This window comes from Panthera leo, chromosome A3 (genome assembly GCF_018350215.1).
Source record: "Panthera leo isolate Ple1 chromosome A3, P.leo_Ple1_pat1.1, whole genome shotgun sequence".
Lineage (NCBI taxonomy): Eukaryota > Metazoa > Chordata > Mammalia > Carnivora > Felidae > Panthera > Panthera leo.
Window position 1 is genome coordinate 28,377,737 of NC_056681.1, and position 26,111 is coordinate 28,403,847.

A 26,111-nucleotide genomic window follows, 5' to 3' on the forward strand; every position below is an offset into this window, starting at 1 on the left:
GAAGTATTTTCACCTGAAGGGCTCTGTGCATCCAGACCTGACCTCACACTCAGGCACCCCTGCTGCTGCCCAGTTGTATCTGGGCAAGAGGCCTGTTCTTGTGGGAGCAAGAGGCTGCAGAGCCTCTCTCTACAAGCGCTCGGCCCCCTTCCCAGTAACGGGGGAAGCCCACCGGTCCTCTCAGGGCTGGCGGGTGGATGCCAGCGGATGGGTGTCGTGTGCCACAAGCAATGTTTAAGCAGAGACGGTGGAAGGCAGGCTCCTCCCCGCACGCCCTGGAGAGTAGTGTGATTTTAAAGCAATGAAAGCCGGCTTCTGTGGGAGACGTTCCATACAACGTGCTGGTGATATCCTTCCGTTTTTTTGGTCATTTTTATTTTTTTCTTTAAAGTCCATTGATCGTCACAAAAACCCAGGAAATGCAACTAAGGAGAAAACAAATGTCCAACCGAGATCTAAGAACCCAGAGCTACGGAGGAGACGTGGCACTGGCCTGCTGGGTGTGCGGGAGGGGGCGGGAGGGGCGGTCCCCGTGGGGCGGCCGGCCAAGGGGGACGCAGGAGGGAGAGGAGGCTGCCGGCCAGGCGGGCGGTTATGTTAACCGCTGCACGATGACGGCGTTGAGCAGGTTGGCTTCCTTCAGGGTCTGGCTCTCGTCAGCCAGCTCTTTGTTCGGGAAGGTAGTCATGAGGACAAAGCTGGTGGCAGCCATGGCCGGTCGGGCGTCCACGATGAAGAGTCGGATGTCGCTGATCCTGGTAGAGCAGGGGGGGTGAGTGGGGAGGGGGGTGAGCAGGGCCGGCCTCTGCCGTCCATAGCCCCCGGGCTTCCTTCTCCACAGGGCAGCCAAAGCACTCACTTGGAAGCACGTCAGATCACGGCACTCCCTCGCCTAAAACCCTTCACGACTGCTCCCAGTTTCCGTGGGATAAACACCACCTCCTTACTGTGATCCCAAGCCCTACCTAATTTGACCCCCATGCTCCTTCCCCTTGCTATGTCCCGCCTTCTAGATTTTCCTCATGCTGTGCTTCCTGCCAACGTTGGGGTCCCTCGGGGCTCCTCTGCCTGATTCCTGTCCTGTAATCCTAATCAAACCTTTTCAGAACTTAGCCCACGTGACCCCCTTGTCAGCACTCAAGGATTGTCAAGCCGTTCCCTGGGCCCCACACGTGCTTCTGGTTTAGTTGGCCTATGCCTAATGAAATATGGATACTGCTATCCTAGAAAAAGGCATTTGCCAAATACCTAGAATACTGGTTTAACAGTCCTCCCCTGCTAATCTCTGCATGCCTCAGTTTCCCCATCTTTCAAATGGGGTTGGCAGTTTGCTTTGATCCAGCCCAGATGATCTGAAATAGTAGAGCAGGTATTCTAGAATTTTCGAAGGGCAGATCTAGAAGAGACTTACACAGCCCAGTGGTTTTCAGAGATCCCCTGTGGGGAGGGACACCCAATTGGAGGAGAGGCTGGTGCTGTGTCCCCTCCTCCTCTCCATTAACCACAGCAGTTCAGATTTTATTGTTCTGCACTCGGGCTCTGCCATGAAATTTCCTGTGAACACACACTGTGGGGGCTAAAAAGACCCTGAGAAGTCCAGTCCCCTAACTTTATAGGCAGGAAGTGAGCAGTTGCTGGCCGCACTTAACAGAAGAGTGGGGACTAGAACCACAGGCTTCAGACCTTCCCGTCCCGCTGCCCCCTTCGGGGACCGCACGGAGCGCCCGCTGGCGTTTAGGGGGCCCTCCCCAAGCAAGCGAGGCCAGACGGCGCAAAGCACCTGTGGCTGTGGTTAAACTTCTGCACCAGCCTCCCGCCGTCAGCGAGCCGTATCTGGATGTTTGTGGTGGGCTGGGACTCGTCGATTGAGACGGAAGAGCTGGCTTTGGCTTCATTCTCTGCCTGTTGGGCTGGAGAGCTGGTATTCAGCACCTGGGGGGCCGTGCTGAGGAGAGAGAAGCCTGTCAGGCCGCACATAGCAACAAGGCCCCTGCAGGAGGGCAATCCCGCCTTGGAGTCAGCCTGAGCACGCGCTGTGTCCGGGACTCTGCTCGCTGCTGTGGCTACAAGGAGTGACTCAGACAAGCCCTGCCTTCGCGGAACCTACAGGCCCGGCAGAAGGCACTCAGGCCCCAAGCTGCGGCTAGCTTCCAAACTCCTGAGTAACCCGGGGCAAGTGACTCACCCCTTCTGCTTCGGTGCCCTCACCCGGACAAAGGCCCAAAGGGACGAAAGCAGTATGCATGACAGCCTGTGGCGGGACCAGATCAGGATGGGTTTTAGCCTCAACGAGAGAGGCCAAGGGTACTCCAGGTCTGTAGCGGAGGCAGGCCTGACAGCCGGGCAGGTGACTGCCGGGATGCAGGGACCAGTCCAGACTCCTTCCCGGTCACGGAATTGTCAGGCCTGTACCCCCCAGTGCAGCCTTATTCGTGTGCACATTCATCCTCCTGTGTCAACTACCAGAAGGGGACAGAGATTTCCCACAGGTCAACTCAAGCACCCCGCACCACAGGGATTATTTGCACAGTATCAACAGGACACGGCGTCTGCTACCGATCTTCGATCAAGCGGACCGGCGTCTGAATGCTCCCACTAGTCAGGTGGCGCTGGGCAAGTTACTCGAGCTCCCTTAGTTTCAACAAGGGTAGTAATGAAGCTCTTTAACAAAGGTTAAGGCTACCTGACCTGCCTTGCTCAGCTTTTGTGAGGGATGAAGGAGAGAAATACACACAGCGCTGACACACAAAATGTACACAGAACTCCCGATTCTCGACAACTTCTGGAGGCTTCGCCCCTCTCCTGTAAACACCTGTGAGTCCCCCTCCCAGCCTTTCCCTGAGCAGCCGCCCTCACCTAGACCCCTGCAGAGAAGAGAGGCCAGGAGGTGGCAGCTTGCCTGTTTCCCCCAAGCTTCGGATTACATCAGTTCCTACACCTCTCCCTCTCCCCTGGATCTTTACAAGCTAAAAATGGTACTCCTAATAAAGCCATCGGAAAGTGCTTTCCCAAGTGTGTTTCCTGAGACCCTAATCCCCTGAGAGATCCCCAGGAAGGCTGTGGAAATGCCACACATCAAACCGGCAGCACCAGAGGCCACTTGCATATCACAGGTCTTGAGAGGCTGTGCGGTTAAGGCAAACTCATTTGACCACCTTGTCCTTTTTTCAAGCTACGCTTGTTAAACCTCCTGCATATAGAGTATGTCCTAGAACTCAGTTTGTGAAACACTGCCCTAGAGCATATAACTAGCAAAGAAGAACGGAAAAGTGAACTGTTTTCTGTGACTGTTAAAAAATGAGGGCTCAGAGAATCACAAAGCAGAGCTCAGGGGAGAACCCAGCTATGAGAGGAGTTTCTTTCTACGCATCAGCCTCTCAGTAGGTGGGACCCAAATGTGGGCCAACGCATGCAGACATCACACCATCACAGACTTCAAGAGATGTTCAGAGACAGTGGAGGGCTCAATACTACACCCGTAAATGCCTAAGACTGACTCTGTTCATTAGTTTTATGGGCATGAGGTCAACTCTCTAATTAGACTATAGACAGCCTGTCTCTCAACTGTTCAAGTAACAATTCCAAGGACGGAACAGGTACTCCGTGAAGCTACTGCCTGCCAGAAAGGGAACTCTCACATCGTCAGTCAGGCTTGCAATGAGAAAGAAGCGAGATGGCCCAGAGAACCAGTTTCACCTAGGGTGGGGGCGGAAGGGAACCAGGAATGACGTTGACTGCTCACACGATGTCTAGGGGAGGGGAGGGGGAAGGGGAATTGATGTCCACAGCCCCCTGGACTCGTCACAACTGTCCTTTGAGATGGGTGCTGTTTCCATCCTATAGACAGGAAAACAGAAGCACATGCTGTAGAGCAGTTTTTCAATTGTTAAAAATTCATGTAATGAACGAGCTTTTTCCCTGTACGTTGTGTGTTCCTCCAGCCAGGACTTTGTCAAGTGTCAAACTCTAGGGTTTATTTTAGGAAACTAATATATTAAAACTGCCTTCTCAAACTCCTCCCCGGCTCCCAGAGAGTCTGATACCCCCCTCTCCTACAAGTTGCCTGATGCTCAGCAAGTTAGTGAACATCCGGGCTTCTCAATTTCCTTTTCTGTAACAGGCAATACTATCCCTACACCTCCGCACCTTTTAGGGCAGGCAGTCCACTAAATGGCAGCCAGCACTACTAAGGAGAGTCACTGTGCTCCTGGAGCCATCGGGTCCCAGCTCTAGCACTGAACTAAACAACAGAGGCGGCTGTGGCCAAGTTACTCAACTTCCCAGGGCTTCACTGTGTGCACGTGCTACACGAGGAACTGTTCTGCCGTGGGGGTTAGCTGACATACCGTGTGCAGGCTGGACACAGACCAGACACTCAGCAAGTCCCCCACACAAGGAGGCAACTGAGGTTTTGGCTCTTTTCCCAGCACAGCCTCTCACACGGAGCTGGTGCTCATCACCTGAGGGTCAAGGAAAGCCCGATGTGCACACTTGGCCGTGTTGCTTCTGTTTCTCTTGCACACCCTGTGAATCCGGTGAGCTGGGGAAGTGTGAGGGACACGCTGTATGTTTATGATGCACTCATCACCGAGCTGGGCCCTGTGCTGAGTATTTCACATGTAGTAGTTCATTTAATTCTCACAATGGCGGGTGAGGAAGGGATTCATCATCCCCGCTTTATGGATGAGGGAACTGAGGCATAATGGAATTAAGCTACGTGCCCAAGATCCCGGTGTTGATTTGACGCGAAGCCAGGATACAATCCAAGCTGCCTGGCTCTTGTCATACTTTCCCTCCAGGCCTTGGAGTCAGGTAGACCTAGACCTGGATTTCAGGAACACTGTCCCAAGACACAGTTTGCACGTCAATAAAAAGGGAGTTAAATGAAATTTCCCTTGGTTGGGATAACAGCTAAAAATAATGCACCGTACCCAGCAGGTACTAGAGGCACAAATGCCTACGTGGCTATGTAAGAACATCCAGGATGCAATGCAGCGCGGTAGGGAAGAGCAGAGACTGGAGGGAACCATCTCTGCACTGACCAGTAGTGTGACCTGGATGTGATCTGACCTCTTCAAGGCTCAGAGTCCTTATTTCCTCCCCTTATTTGGGGGTGAAAACAGGATTAAAGGTGATAACACACATGAAATGCTTACTACAGTGCTTAGCTAACAGCAGAAAAAACACTCTGTAACTACTGTTTCCTATCATTTTTCAAGGTCCTGCCCTACTTCTATTTGTCTAAATTCTGGACCCGATGCTAGTGCCTGTCCAAGGGCTGTAACTGGAAATCCCCTACAGGCCCCTCCCAACCTACGCTGCCCTCAAGGACTGGAGCAGGAGGAACCGCAACACCGGATCTTACGGCTCTCACACTCGGACAGCAGTAGGTCCAAATTGCTCTCCTCACGTAGGACAGCCACGTGCAGTTGCCCAAAGGAGCTCAGCCCTGGGTCTGGCGCTTCCTGAGCACTGCTCACACTCGAACCACTCCTTTCCAGGGGCGGCCACGCCATCAGCAGCAGTGAAGGCACCTCCCCCGGGGACGGAACGGTCCGATCAGACATCTACAGGAAGTTTCTTTACTGTCTCCCTGCAGACACCATACAACTCACAGGGAAACAGCCTCCCCCAGATGGAGAGCCTGGATCACCGACTGCTCATTTCCTTTGTGGCTGGGAATTAACTGGGCACGAAGGTACTTTGTTGTCACCATTACGTGCTGACACTTTGTCATCTCTTTACAAAAATGACCACTGCAGAAAGCACGGTGAGTAGCCGAGACTCAACATGGGTAGCAGCAACCGCACACCCCCGGGGCACTCTGGGCGTCTGCTACTCATAACTGAATAAACGCAGCCTTTCTGGACCTTCAGATTAGGTCCCATCCAGACAAACAACTGTAAAACCTAAAACAACAAAGTTTAATACAACTGTAAGAGTTTTCTCAAATTTTTGAACTGAGAACAATTTATACATTCAGCTAATTAGAGGAAAAAAACCCAGGACTGACTAATTCTTGAGGCAAACCTGAGAACATTTTCTTAAACTTCTGGCTCTTGATCGTTTTAGTTGACAAGATGACAGTGGAAAACGTTGCAAAATTTATGGGAAAAACTAAAAAAGCTATCCATCTGGTTTAGATTGAAAAGCTAAAACCTCATCTCACTTAGCTATATGAAACTTGTCTTTTGCTCACTTTTCATAGAAAGCCAGCACTGAAATAAAATGAAAATGGAACTGGCAAAGAATATTTATTTAGCTGACAAAACCAAACTGTGTCAACCCTGATTATCAAGATCTGTTTCAACTTGTTGGGTGCATCCTCCACACTAATAAAGTTATTTATTTCCCATCCTGCTAAAATAGACCTCCTTAAATATATTTTAATTTTTTGAGATGTGGAGTCTTGCACAAATCCTATAGACTTCCCAGGAGTAGCATTTCCCATTAGTATCATGAAAACCAACCAAGCCCAAGCTACACGGTATTCTGAGTTCTGAGCCAGGAGAGCAATTTGACACCATCTTAAAAATATGAAGACCTTTCAAGACAGCAATATTACTTCTAGCCCCAAATTAAGGGGTATACAAAGATTTAATTAGAGACACTCACTGCAGTGTTGTTAAAACTGGCAGCTGTCTAAATGGTTAAAGCAGGGACTAATTAAACTATAGCACATAGGGGCACCTGGGTGGCTCAGTCGGTTAAGCGTCTGACTTCGGCTCAGGTCATGATCTCACAGTCCGTGAGTTCGAGCCCCGCATTGGGCTCTGTGCTGACAGCTCAGAGCCTGGAGCCTGCTTCAGATTCTGTGTCTCCCTCTCTCTCTGACCCTCCCCCGTTCATGCTCTGTCTCTGTCTCAAAAATAAACAAACATTAAAAAAAAAAAACAAAAAAAACTATAGCACATACATAAGGTAGGAAATTATGTGAGTATGACAAATAATATTGCAGAAATACAATTACTGACATAGAATGACAGCCATGCTACTTTCATTAGGCAAAACAGCAAATGATAAAACAGCATGTTTATAAGACTAGAAGGATACTAACCGGATATGTCTGGGTATTAGGTTTAGGTTTTTTCTTGATCTGTACTTTCTATTATTTAAAAAAAACCAAACAAACAAACACATTTTGTTTTAATAACAAAAAAAAAAAGAAAGAAAGAAAAAAGAAAAAAGAAATTACCTATTGCTCTACAAAGTTGAGCACAGATGGCAGGGAAGCCAGACAGGGCCAATCTGAGAACAGCTGTCCCGCACTAACCGACTGGCCCAATGTGGGGGATGAAATGAGAACAGGGTGAACTTACTATCCTGGTTATGGTAAATCAGTCTACTAGAGACCACTCTAATGTCCTGAGCCATTATCTTTGCTCTTGATAAGGCACGAATGGCCGACGGGGAGTCTCCTAGAGTCCCCACCCAAAGCTCAAAGGGCAGAGCTACCGGCAGACCACACTCTGATCTCTGCCGACAGGGATGAGGGGAGACGGGCAGTGCCTAGCTCAAGAGCTGCCAGATGGGGCTCAGAGAGGGTGCTTGCTGTGCAGGTGTGGGAAGGAATGCCAATCACAAGGCCTCGGTTCCAGTCCTGGCTCCACCACATACCAGCTATATACCCAAGGATAACCCTTAGGGTCCAAGAACCTCAGCTTTCCTTCTGTAAAGTAACGAATGTACTTGCAGGGAGGGTCACTATTCCCTGCATGCGTCTTCTGCACACAGTTCTCTCTGGAGAATACTGACCAAGTGACCCATCACACAGAGACGAGTGGGCTTCTGAGAGAAGGAAGCCTGCTTCTGCGTGGGCCAAGGTCTGGTGGGAGAACTCTGCCTATTAGAGGCAACAGTGACTTCAACCGATCAGATCCCATCAGGAGTCTAAATGGAAGATGGAGACAGTGGCAGAGGACACAGGGCAGAAAAAGGCACAGGAGGTGACAGTGAGTGTCATGCAGGGCCAAAGTAGTAGAGATAAGAGCTGCAGTAATGGTGGAGAGCAGCCGGCACAGGGCAACGATGTCCCTGAGCTTCCCTGGATCCTGAACAATGCTGCCGCAAGGCTCCAAGACTGGCTGGGCAGAAGAGTCAGAGATTTCTTGTCCCTCCGCATCCCCATTTCAGGTGATTCCTGAGAACACACGTGTCTGTCCTGGCCTTAAGCTACGAAGGAGATCACTGCTGCCGTGAACGTGCTAGATTACGGAGTCAAAACAGCAACGTGTTACCCTTTGTGCTCACACTGACTGTGCACTGTGGGGCAGTGCTCTGCGCTCCTCACAACGATTAAGGAGTAAGGACCCTCAGTTCCATTTTACGCTTGAGCAAACTGAGGCTATGTAGTCCAAGGTCATATGGCTAGAAAATGAAAAGATTTTAAACTCAGGTCGTTTAACGCCAAAATCCACGTTCTCCACACTTTTCCGCCCCTAAAGATAAAATCCGCAGTGCTCGGAAACGGCAAAGAGCTACGTGCACGGTGATGGTACCCAGGGTCTGGGGGGCCTGGCGCAGTGACCGGCACGTGCCACTTCCACCTGTGCTGCTCTTACCTGCCCAGTTTCTGACCCTCGCCAGTGAAGGCTTTGAAGGCTCCCTTGGGCTTCACAAAGTCCTCATCCCGATGGTCCTCCATGTCCAAATTCACCTGCCCGCCATGAGCTAACCTCCGCAGCTCTGCTGGCACCTCCCTGCAAGAGAAAAGGCAACGCTGGGTCCACACGGAGCGGCACGGGAACAGCAGTGATGGGTGCGAGGGGAGGAGAAATGTTGTAGTTCCAAATGTGAAAATCACTGGGTCTCCCCAGGGCGCGGCTACTTTAGTGGCGATGGTCTGCCTCCTGCTGGTTTCTCACCTGCTCAAAGTCATGGCTGAGACCTCTATCTTATCTGGTCACTTGGTCCTGCCCCAGGCCCAAAAGGGAATAACAGACACACAAGGTTTTAGATCTGTGAATCTGTTAAATTCACTTAAAATTTTTACTTTTTAAAAATTTTTTAAATTTCTTAAATGTCTGTGTATTTTTGAGAGAGAGAGAGAGAGAGAGAGAGAGAGAGCGAGCGAGAGCATGAGCAGAGGAGGGGCAGAGAGAGAGGAGGAAAGAGGATCCAAAGTAGGCTCTGCGCTGACAGAAGCGAGCCTGATGTGGGACTCGAACTTACGAACCATAAGATCATGACCTGAGCCAAAGATGGATGCTTAACTGACTGATCCAACCAGTCACCCCCAAATTTACTTCTTTATAAAAAAAATTTTTTTTTAGGTTTTTATTTTTGATAGAGACAGAGCACAAGTGGCAGAGGGGCAGAGAGAGAGGGAGACGCAGAATCCAAAGCAGGCTCCAGGTTCTGAGCCGTCAATGCAGAGCCGGATGCAGGGCTCGAACTCACGAACTGTGATATCATGACCTGAACCGAAGTCAGACGCCCAACCAACTGAACCACCCAGGTGTCCCCCAAATTTACTTCTTAAATCAGCCTCTTCATTCTTATCTGCCATTCTACTCACTAACATGGAACCCAGAGGAGGGCTCTTCTGCTCACCCTCTGCGGATAGACTCCAGAAACTGGGCATTGGATGGGTCTTGGTAGCTTCTGAGTTCACCATTGTCCAGGCTGAACCCACTCTTCCAGAGCTTCAACACTACGTGAACCTGTGACAATAGGAGGTAAGCAGTCCATACATTATCAGGAAGCTGGCAAGCACATCAGTGTGTACAGTAGTAACACCGATCTGTGTTAGCAGGTTTTTACCATTTTACTGTGTCATTATCCAAACACAGAAAGACAACATCACACACACACACACACACACACACGCACATACACACACACGCGTGCGCGCATGCACAAGGAAATCAATCAACAACCAAGTATTAACTTAAAGTAAGAAGGTGATATGGCAACAGGTTAAGAGCATGGGTTCTGATTTAAGCAGACCTGGGTGTGTATCTTGATTTTGCACTCACTACCTAAGTGGCTCTGAGCAAGTGACTAAATCAAATCTGTGGCTTATCTGTAGGGTTGCCAGTGTGCCTGGCATGTAGCTCGTGCTCAACTAAACTGCCATGGCAAATTTACTCATGGGATTACTTTGCAGTCATTAAAATGATTATCTACAATTTGTGTTAACTCCCTAGACATTTTCACAGAAAACGGTCTAGGTTACAAACCAAAATATTAGCAGCTGCCTCAGGTGGATACAATTTTAATTTTCTTGACTTCATTTTGGAATAAACCCAAAATGATTAAAAACAAATATATTATAAAAACCAATGGTCCCAAGGCCAAACATCTATTTATGGCATAATATTAAATTTAAAAACCTCACAATTATCTATATAGTCTGAGACACTGATTGGAGAGGGACCCTATGCACAGGAAAAAAAGGGTTGGACAATAGTAAATTTTTTCAAAGTTGTGCTTTGGGTGGACTGAAGCTCTTTTTTTTTTGTATATTAAGAACATTTTTTTTTTAATGTTCATTTATTTTTGGGAGAGAGAGAGAGACAGAGCATGAGCAGGGGAGAGGCAGAGAAAAAGGGAGACACAGAATCCGAAGCAGGCTCCAGGCTCCGAGCTGTCAGCACAGAGCCCGACGTGGGGCTCGAACTCACAAACAACGAGATCATGACCTGAGCCGAAGTCAGACGCTCAACCGACAGAGCCACCCAGGCGCCCCTGAAGACTAAGTTCTTTAGCCATGTCCGCACCACCAGAAAACCTCAGAATCATGATCCCTCCGCCCAACATTCATGGAATGCTCAGAAAACTCCTTCGTTTGCCCATCCCCTCTGCTCACTCCTTCTCTCGGGTGCCCCTGCACAGCCAGATGAGAGCTGACTTTTGTTGTCAAGTAAGCCTCTCCACTCCTAGCCCACAGTGATGGCACTGCCTCTTCCTTTCCAGAGGCTGCTGGTTCACACATAACATGTGACCAATCCCTTCTGAAAACTGGCAGAACAGGCTTTGAGCTCCCCTAAGGAAGGTAGATGCGCACTCACATCCTGGCCGGAATGCCGCCTCCTTTCTCCCGCCACATAGGCAGACTCTTCCTCTGGTGCTGCCCCAAGGCGGTAGCCACCCCCTGCAAAAGGCTGTAAAAGACACGTTCATAAACACTTGAGGTGTGGGGCCCTCAGATACAATGATCTTACCTACTAGGTGCACCTTCTCTGGTACTGAACTCACAGCTACAGGGCCAAGCAGTATGGTAGATGAATTAAGTGGCCAGGAATGGTGAGAACTGGAAGGGAGGGGGAGGGGCTGCTTGGCTAAAGGCAACAGCTGCTACTAAGCTCTACTTAATCATGGCCAGGTAGGAATCTGGGTGCAAGATAATAGCAAAGACCTTCTGATGTTCCCAAAGACAGAAATCTAGAATTTATGTAACACATCAATTCAATTCAATACTAATTCAATTAAAACAAAATAAAGCAAAATACTAAATAAGTCAAGTTGGTTTAGGCCAAATAAAACATGTCTGCAGGACCTGTTCCAGCCCACAGGCCACAGGCTTGAAAGTTGCCCCAAATCTTGATCTCATGTTACAAGATGAGAGAAAGTGCACCGCTCTTCTGGACACCAGAGCAAATGAGCAATAAAAAAAAAAGACGAAACAAAAACAAATTCAGTCACTACTGGGGTGAGGAAGGGCTCCTCCCAGTCTCCAGAACCAGAGTCCTGTGGACACAGACAATGATCCCCTGTGCTCACTCTCGGTTTACTGGTTTCTCCGGGACTCTTGGTCACTCGTTCCACAGCCACAGCTCCATGCTCCTTGGCACCTTTAAAGAGATCATCCACCAGCTCGTTGGGACTTTTCTTCCTGGGAGGGCCAACAATCTGCTGTCCACTTCTTTCTGAGCCCCCAGCATAAAACCTGTGCAGAAAATACATGTCTAACACTAAACGCACTTGGAAAACATGAATAGAGCACATGCCAGGCTCCGGGCTGGGTGCTAGGCACACTGAGGCAATAATGGGTGCAACGCCCATCTTCAAGGAATTTACCGTCTAGTTGGGGAAACATGTAAGCAGGCAGGCAGGCATAATGCAGTGTGAACAGCAATGGAGGTCAGTAAGGGATGCTCTGGAGCACTGAGCTATGGAGGACAATCAAGGCTTCCTAGAAGAATGTCTTCTGGGCTGAATCTTGAGGATGAGGACGAGGACAAGTTTATCAGGTGAAGAAACCAGGGAAGGGCATTCCAGGCATGCACGACAGCATGCCAGCTCCAGAAAGAGCCCCAGCTGGGAATTATTCGTCCAGGGGCCGGCACCTTTCTAGGAGATAGCAACTGTGGTCACAGTCAGAAGCAGCTACCACTAACAGCTCTGGGTTAATAGTGGCAGTGGCGTCGTTAGTACAAGCAGCCAGGCTCCAGTGTCGGCCCTGCTGCTGAGTGACCCAGGGCAAGCCAGTGCATGGCCCTGCATGTCATTTTCCGTATCTTTGAAATAGGAGGGAAGGACCACATGCCCTACCTACCTGCTCCTTAAGTCAGGGCCATGAGGTTCAAATCAGCGGATGTATGCAAAAGAATAAGCAGAGTAATGCACACATGTAAGGTGGTGTGATACAGCACCGAGAGCTCACCCGAGCCTCGCCTCACCTCGCTATTCTTGTGACGTACACCGGGGGCAATGAGAAGAGGGCACTGAAGAAGGTCAGGGAAAGCTAAATGCCAGCCCCAAGATACCCACACCAGGCTCTGCAATGGGCCAAGCACAGCTTGAGAAGGAGTTAGCAGTTTTTACGCCGGTTCTGAAAACCAGTACTCACGTAGCCTGGCTCATCACTCCTATTCACTGCCAGGTCAACAGCATGTCGCTAAGTGGGGACATTGAGAACCTACAAAATTAGTCTCAGCCTTCTATTTCCTGACATTCCCCACTGAATGCAAGGCAAGCCACAGGCCTTGACAAGGATGACAGCACCAATGTCATCAGGTCTGAAATGCTGAGGGGCCGAGGAGGTAATCAGGATGTGAAATAAAGGAAGGTCATCACCTGGAGGATGTGACAGGACAGGAAAAGGAGGCAGCGGCCATTTAGGAGTTGGGCATTCACATACTTGATGGCATTGCCTTTCACTCAAGGAGTGTAAAACTCTGAACCTTGAATGTATCTAAAAAGAAGGCTGTGAGGCAGTGTAAAGGTCACTATATGGATGAAACAGAGAATAGAACACATGTAATTTCTCAGCCCACTTCCCAAAGAGTGACCATGATGAGATAATTACATTTCTATAATGGTTACTGTAATGTTCCTTAGGAATGTCTGACAGACCGAGGCAGGGCCCATGGGGAACTAAAACCTGTGAAATGAGGCTGCAGATGAAGTTCTGCTCGGTGGTCTTTATCATAGAATCTCAAAGCCTTGGCTTGTGAACTGAGAGCGTGTAATCAAGTGCTTAAAAATATTCACTCCCTTGTCCCTTTCATGTCTAGAAACTCCACTAAGAAAAATAATCTGAAATGCAGTCAAAGATTAATACACAGAGATGTTCAAAGCACTAATGTTTAGTGGTAAAAAAACTGTAAACAACTTAAATATTGGACAACCCATTTGATGAGTTACTATAGTTGCTGAAAACACTAACGAAGAATCTTAATGGCACAGAGAAGTACTGAATATATAGCCTTAATCCAATAAAACCAAGACACAAAATTACCTGACCGACACCATGTAAAATACAAAACAAAGCACAGTTATATACAGAACACTGAACAGACCTATGCCAAAATGTTAACTCCAATTACCAAAAGGTGGATGAGTGTTATATTTTTTTCAGTACACTATTCTGTTTCTTCTACAATGGGCACTATTTTTACTATAACATTCATAATGGTTAAAAACAGACAGTGTGTGTGTGTGTGTGTGTGTGTGTGTGTGTGTGTTGGAGAAAAAACACGTTGATAAGCTTTTACTCTGCTCATTATGCGATATACTGCCTTTTTAATCAAGAAAAAGCTAGAAAAATATACACCCAAAATGCTGATACCTGGTTAGCACTAGGTTGCAGTATAAAGAACAACTTTTTTCCTCTTTATCAGTTTGTTTCCCTTCCCTTAATACTCAACAAATATGTATTAATAATTAAAAATAGAAAAACAAACCCAAACATCCCAAAAGAAAAAAAAATAGTGACAGGGGAAAGGGATCACTTCTAAGCTACAGGGAGTGGGAGACTGTTTCTAGGATATAACCCACCTAGACTAGCCCACAGTAGTAATGGCTAATGAGAACTGAGCACATTATCCTTTTGGGTCCTTCTAGATGATTTACACATTATCATGAACTTTCCTGTGGACTGTGCCCCCTAACAAAGACTCACCTCTGGCCCTCCTCTTCCTCCTCCTCTTCGTCTTGGTCATGAATGAGGTCTCTGAAGGATGTCACCCTATTATCGCTGGAGACACAGAAAGGAGCAAAATGACCTCAGGGAGAACTAAAAGTAACTCCCGTTATCAGCTGCTAAGGAGTTGAAAACATAGGGATTAGATATTTTTGGTGGGGCAGAAGAGGATCTATGTGAAAGAGGGTTAGCCTTTCTAAGTCTAAATGCAAAATAACGTGGCGTTTACTTCTTCAAAGTCCACAGGACTACTAATAAATTAAAAAGGGCTATCATGAAATAAAATGGAGTCCCAATTTAAGCTCTCCTAGGGGGAGGAGAGGGCAACAGTTTGGGGTGTGTCCTAATTTAAAAACTTACAATTTTCATCATTTAATTTTTATTTATTTTACAGATTTTTATTTTATTTTTTTCAATTTATTTTTTTAACGTTTATTTGAGACAGAAAGAGAGCATGAACAGGGGAGGGGCAGAGAGAGAGGGAGACACAGAATCCGAAACAGGCTCCAGGCTCTGAGCTGTCAGCACAGAGCCCGATGCGGGGCTTGAACCCACGGAGCATGAGATCATGACCTGAGCCGAAGTCGGGCACTTAACTGACCAAGCCACCCAGGCGCCCCAGATTTTTATTTTTTTAAAAGTAATCTCATACCCAATGAGGGTCTTGAACCTACAATCCTGAGATCAAGAGTCACAGGCTCCACCAACTGAGCCAGCCAGGCAGCCCTCATTATTTAATTTTTAAATACTGAGGGATGCTTATGTGTTAGGCACTGAACTGGATACTAGGTCTATAAAGATGATCAGACCTAGTTCTTTTTTTTTTTTTTAACTTTATTTCTTTATTTTGAGAGAGAGTGTATATACACCCCAGGGAGGGACAGAGAGGGGGAGAGAGAATCCCAAGCAGGCTCTGTGCTGTCAGTGCACAGCCTGATGTGGGTCTCAAACTCCTGAACTGTGAGGTCATGACCTGAGCCGAAATGAACAGTCAAACGCTCAACCACTGAGCCACCCAGGCGCCCCAAAAGTTCTTATTTTTGAGTTGCTTATAGGCTCATTGTGGCCCCTGGGCCAGGAAACCCTCTGCTAAATGGGGGCTGGGGCACATGGGATGCGTGGGTACAGAACGTCCTATCCCTCATGGGGTGGGGATGGGGGAACATCAAGACAAGTTTCCCAGCAAAATGGACATTTGGACTGAGTGCTGAAGAATGAGGACTGTCAGGTGGATAAAAGGCAGGGGCTGGTGGGAGAAGGGGGGCAGCAGCGCACTGCAAGAAAGAGGTATATGCACACACACAGAGTAACACATTCGAGGAAGGGTGAGCTATCAACAAATGAAAAGGAAATGAATATGTGGGTGGAGGCCTCTGCTTCTGCTGTAGGCTAGTCAAGAAAGAGTCTTTATTGGTGTTTAGGAAAAAAGCAGGGCTGTGTGTGGGGCTGGAGAGGGTACACTAAAAACGGGCGTGAGAAGGGTCACCTTCCTCTTCTGACATTGTTTTACACTGCCACTTTTTTCCTAGCTTAGACTGTCCTCAAGGAACTTAGTTTTTCAAGGAGGAGGCATTTGATAAAAACACTTCTGGTATTTCTTAGAGTAAGAAGGTAACGTCTCTATAAGAAGAAGGGGAATACAGGTCTAGTGAGGCTAGACCGAGAAGCCTCGAGGAGTTATTTTCTAGAGAAAAGCTGCAGATCAGTCTTGCAGATTTATACCAAAGAGATAATCAGAGGACAGAACAAGGCTTTGAAGTTGCATCGACTAGAAATGAGAGAACAAAGACCAATTAATGTAGCAAATACACTCCCTGCTTGAGTTAGCTGAGGCAATCTCCTGGGCATTCCTGGATGCTCTCTACGACATGGTTCAAAAGGATCCAAGTGACAGATGTGCGCCAGTGCCCCAAAAGGCTAATTCCACTCATTAACCTTCCCAGGGGGAGTCTTCCACAGATGCTCGGCCTAGTATCCGTGGGAAAAAAGCCCCCCCCCCCCCATTGTTAACACCTTCAAATACACACACGCACACATGCTTGAGCAAACCACTTGCTCTGCCTACAGGTTTTTCTCCAAAAGTTCTTACATCCGGACTCTGACACAGACTCTGGTGTCCACATACCCGGTTTTGATCCCAACTGAGCCTCCCACCCTGGGATCCTGGGCATGCTAGCGAAGCGCTCTAAGTTTTCATTCCCAAGTGAAAATGGGGACAATCACAGCACCGACCCCACGGTGCAGCACATTTCAAGTGCTGTGCTCGAGCAGCGGTTCTCCCAGTGCCGGTCCTTAGACCGAGCGCACGAGCATTACTGGAGAGACTGTTAGAAATGCCAATCCCCAGGCCTGCCTTAGAGCTCCTGAGTCAGAAACTCGGGGAAGAGTGTCTGGCACCCTGCGTCTGAAGCGCTCTCCAATTCTGCCGCACACGCTCAGATCTGAGAGCCGCTCTGGAGTAGCGCTCGGAGAATTGCCTTATAGCATGAACGTCAAGGGGACACCAGCAATTTTAGAACACTTTGTTCTGTGTCCTCCACAAAGTGGCAAAATGTCTCAGAAATTTCAGCACCCAGACTCTATCTCCCAGGTACCCTGGCACCCTGAAGTGCCACAAAAGTCCTTTGTCAGATCCGTTTTCCACAGTGATGGAAATGCTGTACCTGTGCTGTCTAGTATGGAAGTCACAGTCACATGTGACCTATGGAATATTTGAAATGTGATTAGCATAAATAACTGAATGTTCGTTTTATTTAATTTTAAATAATCTAAAAAGCCACATGAGGCTATTGGCTTCCACACTGGATAGTAGTTTTAGAGAATCAGAAAATGGCAGCCCCAGACATCCTCAGAAAGCATAGTTTAGTTGGAGAAAAGAAGAAGAAAAGGAAGAAGCTCACCGCTACCTCTTGCTGCGCTAGGTACAGGGGTGGGAGGAGCTGGACAGGGAGTAGCGTGTGGCAGAAGCAGCTCCGGATTTACACAGACTTGGCCTTGGATCTGCCATACCAGCAGCTGGGAGTTACTCAATCTTTGTAAGACCCAGCACCCTGACCTGTGAACTGACAAGCACCTACCTACTTCTAAAGTTGTTGAGGCATGACAACGTAGGTAAGAGTATCTGGCAGAGCCAGGCGGACGGTGGGTGCTCCTGAAATCCCAGTTCTCCCACTTCCAGGAACTTATAATTTACTGAGGGACAAAAAGTTAAATATCAGGAGAAGAGTTCAAGACAGCCCACGAGTGATGTCACCGAGTAGTATGTGGATATGGGTCAAAGTGAACAAATCATAGGTGGCCTGGATTCCTGAGGAACGGGACGGGACTATGGCACGTTGCCCACGGGCTGGAGATGATGCTCTCGACAGAGAAGGCAGGCACAGAGCTAAGCCTAGAAAGACCCACGGGGTTTGGACAGGTAGAATGCAAGACAGCAGGTACATCCAGTCAGGTGAGAGGCTCAAACAGAAGCAGGAGAACCAAAAAGGAGGTCAAATTAAGACACCAAAGAGATCGGTTTGGTTGGAATAAGGATGTGAGAAACGAGGGTAAGTCTAGGAAGGTAGGCTCAGGGCTCGCTCGGGAGGACGCTGCATGTCCACGAAGGGAACGCTGGAAACAGAAACAGACCTTCATTTAAATCCTTGTTTCACTCGCTGTGCATCTTGGGAAGATGCCCAGCTTTAGTATTTTCATCTGTAAAATGGCTACAGGGACAATACCCACACACAGGGTTGTAGTGAGGACTAAAGAGATGTACATGTAAAGGCTTAACCCAGGGCACGGCACCTGGCAAGTGCTCAATAAATGACAGCTGTTACTATCGAGGAGTTTAGACTATCTTGCAGCAGTGTTAACCTCTTATGTCCCATAGACCTTGGAAAATCTGTTAAAAGCTACGGATATCCTTGCCAGAAAAGACACACACACAATTTAGCCGGTGGTTTCAGGTAATTTATAAACCTTCTCACATCCATTGCAGACTTATCCTGGGGGTTCAGGGCCTCCACATGAAGAACCCCCTTCTAGAATCAGAGCAGGACCTAATTGAGTGTGGCTCCAAGGAATGGTGAGGACACGAAAGAGTACTTGAGGAGGACGGTGGGGGGTGGGGTGGAGTGGGGTGAGCCGGGGGCAGGCTAAGTGTCCTGCAACAGGTCAGTTGGGGTGGGGGCAGAGGCAGGTCCACACAGAACTCCTCTGAGGCACTATTGTAAAGCATGGCTTCTCCTGAGAGTGCACTCAGTGCTTTCCTTCCAGACAAGGACAATGACATCAAACCATGCCCTTCCTCTCTCTTTTTCTTGGCTTCCCCGAAGCAACAAAGCAAGGCATCCAGGCCCGCACGTGCCTCGGTCTTAACATTAAACTCTATTTCCTCGATTGTTTTACTAGTAGGTCTACTTTTCAGTCTACGAATTTGTTGTGGAAAGAGCCAGGGAACACACAAAAAAGAATGAGGAAGACAAAAATGGATGCTGATAATAAAAACATGACAACAGCAGCAGCTAATATGTATTATGTTCGAAGTGCTTCGTAAGTTATGAATTCATTTAATCTCCCACGTGGTAGACACTGCTATTGTTCCCATTTGATAGGTGAGGAAAAGCGAGGGATTGAGATGCTCAGTAAACCGTTCAAGGTCTCAAAGCTCCCAGGTAGCAGAGCTGGGACTGGAATGCAGGCAGTCAGGCTCACAGGCCTATGCTCTGATGAACCACGGTCTTGACAGGACTTTGGGGCTACTAGAGGAGAGAGATGTGAACATCTCACCAGAGGCCCCCCTCTGTATGTCTGACACGCTGATGTCCCACCAGTAACCTGGGGGGCCTGTAAAAGACTCATACCCAGGAAATCAGCCATCTTCCTAAAACCACGTTCCAGGCAGTAACGTCCAGATGAGCCATCACCCATACCTTACAGGTCAGCCCCTGTGAATAATTAAAAGATCAACTGCCTACTACTACCTCTTTTCTCTGGACGTGGGAGGGAGGAAACAAGTTAAGGAAGCACAAAATCTGGTCTGGGATTAGAGTTCCTTCTTCAGAGGGAAGAAATGTAGTTTAAAGCTTGGATGCCTTTAGAGAGAAACAAAATTTACCATTTCACTGTCAAAGAAACACTCCATCTGTATTCTGGGGCTGATTTAAAAAAAAAAAACACACAAATTTTCCTGGTGAAAACATATACCAGAGAGTAAAGACAAATCAGGCTAGAGCAGAGAGGGGAGCTGTGGTTCAGACACCTTTGTAGTAAGAGGCCCTGCCTGTCTCCTGGAGGATCAGCACTGTCTTACTCTGCAGATCATAGCAGTGGTCCGCCATGGGAACCCTGCAGCCAGGTGTCTGGGATAGGGGATGCAAACGGGATCATGAAGGTCAACTCTGGTTCACCGAATAAGGTCTCCCTCATCAATCTGGGGAAGAGTGGGCAACACAGGTTTATTTTCTCTAAGACTTCTTAATAGGGTAATGAAAATTACCTACCAAAAATATCAAAAGAGCCCTTCTAAAGTTATCTAATCTTTTCCATCTACAGCACCCCAGAGAGGAAGTCCTTTGCTTTCTACTTAAAAACTTTCAGAGGGGGTGCCTGGGTGGCTCAGTCGGTTAAGTGTCCGACTTTGGCTCAGGTCACGATCTCCCCACTTGTGGGTTCGAGCCTCACGTTGGGCTCTGTGCTGACAGCTCAGGCAGCCTGCCTTAGATTGTGTGTCTCCCTCTCTTTCTGTCCCCTCCCCCACTCACTCTCCCTCGCTCTCTCAAAAAGAAATAAGCATTTAAAAAAACTTCCAGAGATGGAGAGTCACTCCTCACATTCATAAATACAAGACTCTCAAACATCTTCAGAGTAGGTTCCATGGATTCCCCCAGGCCTGGACCATAAACCACACTCCACCTAAGTGTGTTGTCCACCTCTCTACAGGAAAGGAGCAAATCTTATGAGGTACTAATTCCCACCAGTTAGTCTAACTTTCTCACTGCAATCTATTGGCTCATATCTCCAGGCCTGAACCTTCCATCAAGCCAGGAAATTGCTCCTCACTGTTGGAAGCACACCCGTGTAGCAGTAATTGAAGTTGGCCCTTACCTGGGGGCTGTGCCTCTGGACACTGAACTGGGGGTTGCCTGCGAAATGGTCACAATGTCTTCGTCCCCTCCATCCTCATAAAAGCTTGCTAGGGCGATCTGAAACAGAGAGGTAGTAACCTGGGTTCTTAAACAGGCCTTCGTCTGACATATTTCCTTTGAGTGCAAAAAAGCAAAGTCACGAAGGTATGGCCCACACTTACGAGATGGTCTGTATCTGGGGACCATGGAAAATGAGATCAAAAGGTAGCAGCCCGGGGCACCTGGGCGGCTCACTTCAGCTCAGGTCGTGATCTTGCTGTCGTGAATTCAAACTCCACATAGGGCTCACTGCTGTCAGTGCAGAGCCAGCTTCAGATCCTCTGTCCCCTCTCTCTCTCTGCCCCTCCCCAGCTTGTGCCCTCTCAAAAATAAATGAACATTAAAAAAAAAAAAAAAGTAGCAGCCCAACTATTTCTCCTCATATCACCTGAAACAAATTCCATATCCTAAGGGGAATAGAAGGCAAGAAGGAAGGCCGGGATGGAGACACTCCTCATTCTCACATTACCAGGAAAGGTGGTCCAGTGAAAGCAGCGTACATTTATTGAGCATTTATTTATGTGCCACATCGTTCTGAGCATTAACTCTACATGTGTTAACTTATTTAATCCTCAAAGAACTCTATGTAATTATTATCATTGTCTCATTTTATAGTGGATACGGAGACACTGAGAAAAATATTGCCCAAAGTTAAACAGTGTGTAAGGAGTGGAGCCAGGTTCCAAGCCAGGCAGTCTGCTCAGGCCCCTACTCTCAGCTTTTACGGGACAACCAGGAGTCAGGAACGGTGAGGTCAGTCCAGATGGCTATTATTGCTTTCCCACTGAGGCCCAGTTTCCTCATCTATCCAACAGGGACGCCTGGCCCACCAACCCTGCACGATGAATGAGAGGACCCATTAGCGTTTATGCACAGGCACGTCTTAGCTCTATACATACAGAAGGTCTACGGGAGTCTTTTGGCCATTTGCGAGTGTTTCTCTCGCTGACTCAATGGTGAAGTATTTAATCACTCTGTACAAAAATACGAGCACCTAGGTCTATGCAGATGAAAGAGGCGTGGTTCCTGTCCTCAAGATCACCAGCCTTATAGGAGGCAGTATGCTGTCATAGGACACGCACTGAACTGGTATGGGGGGGGGGGGGTAGAGGGGGGCCTACATTCAAGTCCTGGCCCTGCCAGGCAAGTCATGTCGCACGTGGGAGCCTCATATTCCCTACCTGTAGTGTGAGGAGACACACTGAATGACCCGACAAGTGTGTGACGTTAGTCTAGGCTTTCCACGCTACCCTGCACAGGAACTTCACACTGTGTGTGTGTGTGTGCGCACGCGCGTCCACATGCGCGCATACAGGCGCGATGCTGTACCTAACTCTTTTACTTTGGGGAAGCAATTTAAATGGGTGAAGTCAGCCCCAATTCAGATCCCAACCTCACTACTTACTGGCTGTGGACCTCGGGCATGTCACTTGCCCTCTGAGCCTCCCATTCCTCATCTATACAACGGAGCTGGTTAGTCTTCTTTACCTCAATGTTGCTAGGATTAAACACATCATCACATGTAAAGTGCCTGGCCCTTGGTGGTTCAGAGCTTGGGCTCTGGAATCGGACTGAACTGAGTTCTAATGCTATTGTTCCCACCTGGTAACTAGCGAGGCCTCACGCAAGTCACTTAACCTCCCTAATCCTCAGCTGCAAAATGCAAAGATTAAATAACTTCCGGCACGGAAAGCAGTTAGAAAAGCACCCGGCTCCACCGTAAGGATTCAAGAAATCACTAATCATCATCACCTACCTAAGACGCAGGCTGGCCAATGCCATTTACGCCATTCTTTCTGTAATTAATTGCCGAGCGTCTACGATGAGCGAGGACCTGTGCTCGGCCCTGGGGATTCAACAGTTTGCAAAAAACCCTCCCTCGTGTAGCTCATCTTCATGACTTAGCTAACAAACATTTAATGAATACTTAATACGTGCCAGCGAACTAGACGATAAACTCCTCGAGACTCCCACTGTACAGATGAGCTAAGACAGACACTGACACAGGCCCCAAGCTGGCGCCACCACCTCGGAGGCAGTTTCTCCCAGCAATTAGGTAGGAGGGGGCGTGGGCCAACCGCGGGGCTGCGCTTCTCCCTCCACCGGCTGCCGGGGCGGCGGAAATGGAGATGAACGACCCCCTCGGCCTCACCGCAGCTCCCCCCAGGACCCGGTCCTTCCCACCGGCCAGGCCCTCAGCCGAGCCTCGGCGCGGCCGCCACGCCCCCAGCTCCCTTCTCCACGCGGGTCGCGGCAGCGCCCCAAGTCTCGCTGACCCCGCCAGCGGGCGAGGCAGAGGGGGGTGCCGAGGGCCCGCAGAGCAGGGCCGGGGCTGGCCCGCCTTTTCCCACGCCCAGGCCGAGCCGGCGACGCGTGGCAAGCGGCCCCCGGACCCCGAGGCCTGGGTCGGGCCGCAGCCCGGCGGGATGACTGTGCGCTTCGGCCACCGCCGGCTTGGTGTGCCAGACGCCCGCGTCCCGCAGCCCCCCCGCCGGCCCAACGCACCCGGCCCCGCGCCGCTACCTGCAGGTCCCAGCCGGCCGATTCGAGGAAGAAGCGGGCCCGGTCCTCCTCGGCCCCAGTCACCGCCACGAACTCCCTCAGCGCGTCCTGCCGCTCCGCCGCCATCTTCGCTCTGTGCGCCGCCCGAAGCGCTCCGCCCGCCGCCGCACAGCCTCAGCCCCGCAGCCGCGTTCCGCCTACCGGTCGACCCGGCCCAGCCTTGCGGCGCCCGCCCGCAGGCCCCGCCCCATGCGGTGCCTCACGCAAAGTCCTCCGTGCGGGAAACTCCCCGGCTCCGCGCCCTCTGGCGGCCGCGGCGCGGACTTGCAGCCCAAGGACGGGGTTGGAAGCCCGGCGGAGGATGAGCCGCGGGGCGGGTCTCCATGCCTTCGTGGAACATGAGATCTCCCAAGGACTCCGATTCACAATTATTCATTGGCTCATCCCTTCATTTTATTCACTTATAGATTCGTTCATTCACTTACTTGTTTCCGTATTTACCGAGTACCCTGGTGCTCTTCCAGGGTTGGGGATAGGCAGGAGCAAAACAAAGTCCCTGCCCTGTGGTCCACATTCTAGGGAAATAGATCTGGAGCAACAGGTTATCCCCTGCTCCCAACGCTTCGTGCCACCCCATCTCACTCCGCCTCCAGACACAATCTCATGGCCTGCAAGACCCATGTGAAACGTGCCAGCCTCTCCGTCTCATCGCCCAGGCTTTCCACTAAATTCCTCTGTTTCAGGCACACTCCCTTCTCGCTGCTTTCTCGGTGTGCCAGGTGTGCATTTTCATCAGAGCCTTGCCATCCGCGACTCCCTTTTCCTGGAACGCTTTTCCTTTGCTGGTGTGCAAGGTGCTCTCCCACTTTCTTCAGGCTTCTGCGCTGAGGACACCTTCTGAGACACAATCTCGTGTTTTGGGCCCGCAGCTCCTTTGCCCTCTTGCCTCTTGGCCCCGGGCCTGGGATTCTCTTCTCTTTTCCTTCCCTTTTGTCAGCCTCTGCACACCCCCTCCTCTTAGTTTAGGTATTCCCTCTTCAAGGAGGCCTTTCGACAGCCCTGGGCTCCATCAGACATCCTTGTGCATGCCCTGTGAGGCCGTGTCAAATGCCAGCCTTCCCCAAAGGCCACCATCCCTGTGACAGCAGAGGCTCTGGCTGTCTCCAGCATGATATGGCTTATCAGCATGCACTCTGGACTGAGCCTGGGGTTGAAGCCCAGATATTCCTGCTTGCATGATCTTGGGTATATTACGTTTCCAAGCTTCCGTGTCTTGATAAATGAAGCTCCTTGCAGTAAGTGAAGCTCCTTACCGTCCTTCAGAGGGATGTGTGAGGATCCAGGGTGCACTGCTCAGAGTAATGCTTGACACTTTCTAAGCCCTCTGCTTAGCTGTCATTTTATCTCCTGGGACCTGCAGTTGCTGGCACTAAATAGCCACTTAATGATCCTTTGCTGAATTAATGAAGGAGTGCATGGTCAAGGTCAAGGAGTACAAATTCAAGGTCAAGGAGGCAGGCAGGTACCTGGACCCCTGATGAGTGTTGAGCTGACTGTGGTATGTGATCCAATTCCAGTAAATAAAACTCTTCCTTTTCCATAACGCAGATGCTTTCACGGTGGGGAGAAACGGCCTGAGCCCTCGGACCCATAAACGTGCCTTCCCCAAGGTAGCGGCCGCAAAGACATTGTCGTCAGTATTCATCATGATTGCGACTAGGCTCTCCCAGACAAGCTGGGTGGCCAGGCCAGGCCTCTGCCCTCTCTGGGCTTCAGGGCCGACTTTTAAAGAGGGGGTATGGGAGCTGGGGCAGCCTGGCATTCAAAGCCTTCTCTGGCCCACCTCGCCCCCTTTTAAAAATTTTATTTGTTTATTTATTTTGAGAGAGGGAGAGAGAGACAGACAGAGCATAAGTGGGGGAGGGCCAGAGAGAGAGAGAGAGATACAGAATCCGAAGCAGGCTCCAGGCTCTGAGCTGTCAGCACAGAGCCCGCTGTGGGGCTCGAACTCATGGACCATGAAATCGTGACCTGAGCTGAAGTCGGATGCTCGACTGACCAAGCCACCCAGGCGCCCTACCCCTTTTTCATAAAAAATATTTCCTATCGCCCCTTTATACCTTCAGTGGAATTCATAGATCATAAAACTGACCTATACATATTGAAAAAATCAACATCATGCCCTAACTGGTGAGATAAAGAGGAAGTAATTTGGAATAAAATGATCTGTATTTCAATTCTCAGGTATAAATGAATCAGTTAGGTGCTTGACTCCACGTACAGGGCTGTTTTATGTGTACTTAAAATATTATAAGTGTGTTGCTTACAAAGTAAGTGGGCGAAAATGAAGTTATTTTTGAAAAATGTTTATTTATTTATTTTGAGAGAGACAGAGCCTGAGCAGGGGAAGAGAGGGAGAGAATCCCAAGCAGGGTGCATACTGTCGGCACAGAGCCCGACGCAGGGCTCGAACTCACAGACCGAGAGATCATGACCTGAGCCGAAGTCAGATGCTTAACCGACTGAGCCACCCAGGTGCCCCAAGTTCATGTTATTAAAAGCAGGTTTTCAGGGGCGCCTAGGTGGCTCAGTTGGTTGGGCATCCGGCTCTTGATTTCAGCTCAGGTCATGATCTCATGGTGCAGGGGATCGATGAGCCTGCTTGGAATTTTCTCTCCCTCTCTCTCTGCCCTTCCCCCACCCCCCCACCCATGTGTGCACGCATGCGTGCCTTCTTTCTCTCTCAAAATAAATAAATAAATAAAAACGTTAATAATAATAATTTTTTAAAAAAAGCACAGCTTTTCAGCTGCTCGAGGTCCCGGAAGGACATGTGGGAAGAGGGACCTTTCCTTGTGGCGCAGACTCCCCTTTCTGCTGCAGGGACACCAGGCACCAGCCCTGGTCGTGGACCCTCCCCTTCCATTGTTGTGTCCACCTGAAATGCCCTGCAATTTCCCAGGAAGCCCAGGGGCCTGGAGACTCGCGGGCGTCATGCTTGCACTCGGCTGCCAGCATGAGAGATCTGTGGGTGACCAGCTCCCCAAGCTCCAGTTCTCTGGCTGGTGGAC

At 49.3% G+C, this 26,111-nt stretch overlaps 1 protein-coding gene across 2 annotated transcripts; it reads right to left on the bottom strand.

Annotated features, from left to right (window-relative positions):
• Nucleotides 1–335: 335 nt before the first annotated feature.
• NSFL1C (NSFL1 cofactor) lies at nucleotides 336–23,203 on the bottom strand. 2 transcript variants are annotated; one of them, XM_042931398.1, is made up of 10 exons: nucleotides 23,062–23,203; nucleotides 20,459–20,556; nucleotides 14,348–14,422; nucleotides 12,500–12,505; nucleotides 11,725–11,890; nucleotides 11,013–11,105; nucleotides 9,553–9,662; nucleotides 8,562–8,699; nucleotides 1,781–1,945; nucleotides 336–755 (listed from the first exon to the last, which is right to left on the bottom strand). In XM_042931398.1, exons 1-10 carry the CDS (start codon nucleotides 23,164–23,166, stop codon nucleotides 593–595), a joined length of 1,119 nt encoding a protein of 372 aa, XP_042787332.1. In that variant the 5' UTR covers nucleotides 23,167–23,203; the 3' UTR covers nucleotides 336–592. The 2 variants fall into 2 exon arrangements, with proteins under 2 accessions (XP_042787332.1, XP_042787333.1); XM_042931399.1 differs by lacking the exon at nucleotides 12,500–12,505 and having other exon boundaries at nucleotides 337–755.
• Between the last annotated feature and the right edge of the window lie 2,908 nt (nucleotides 23,204–26,111).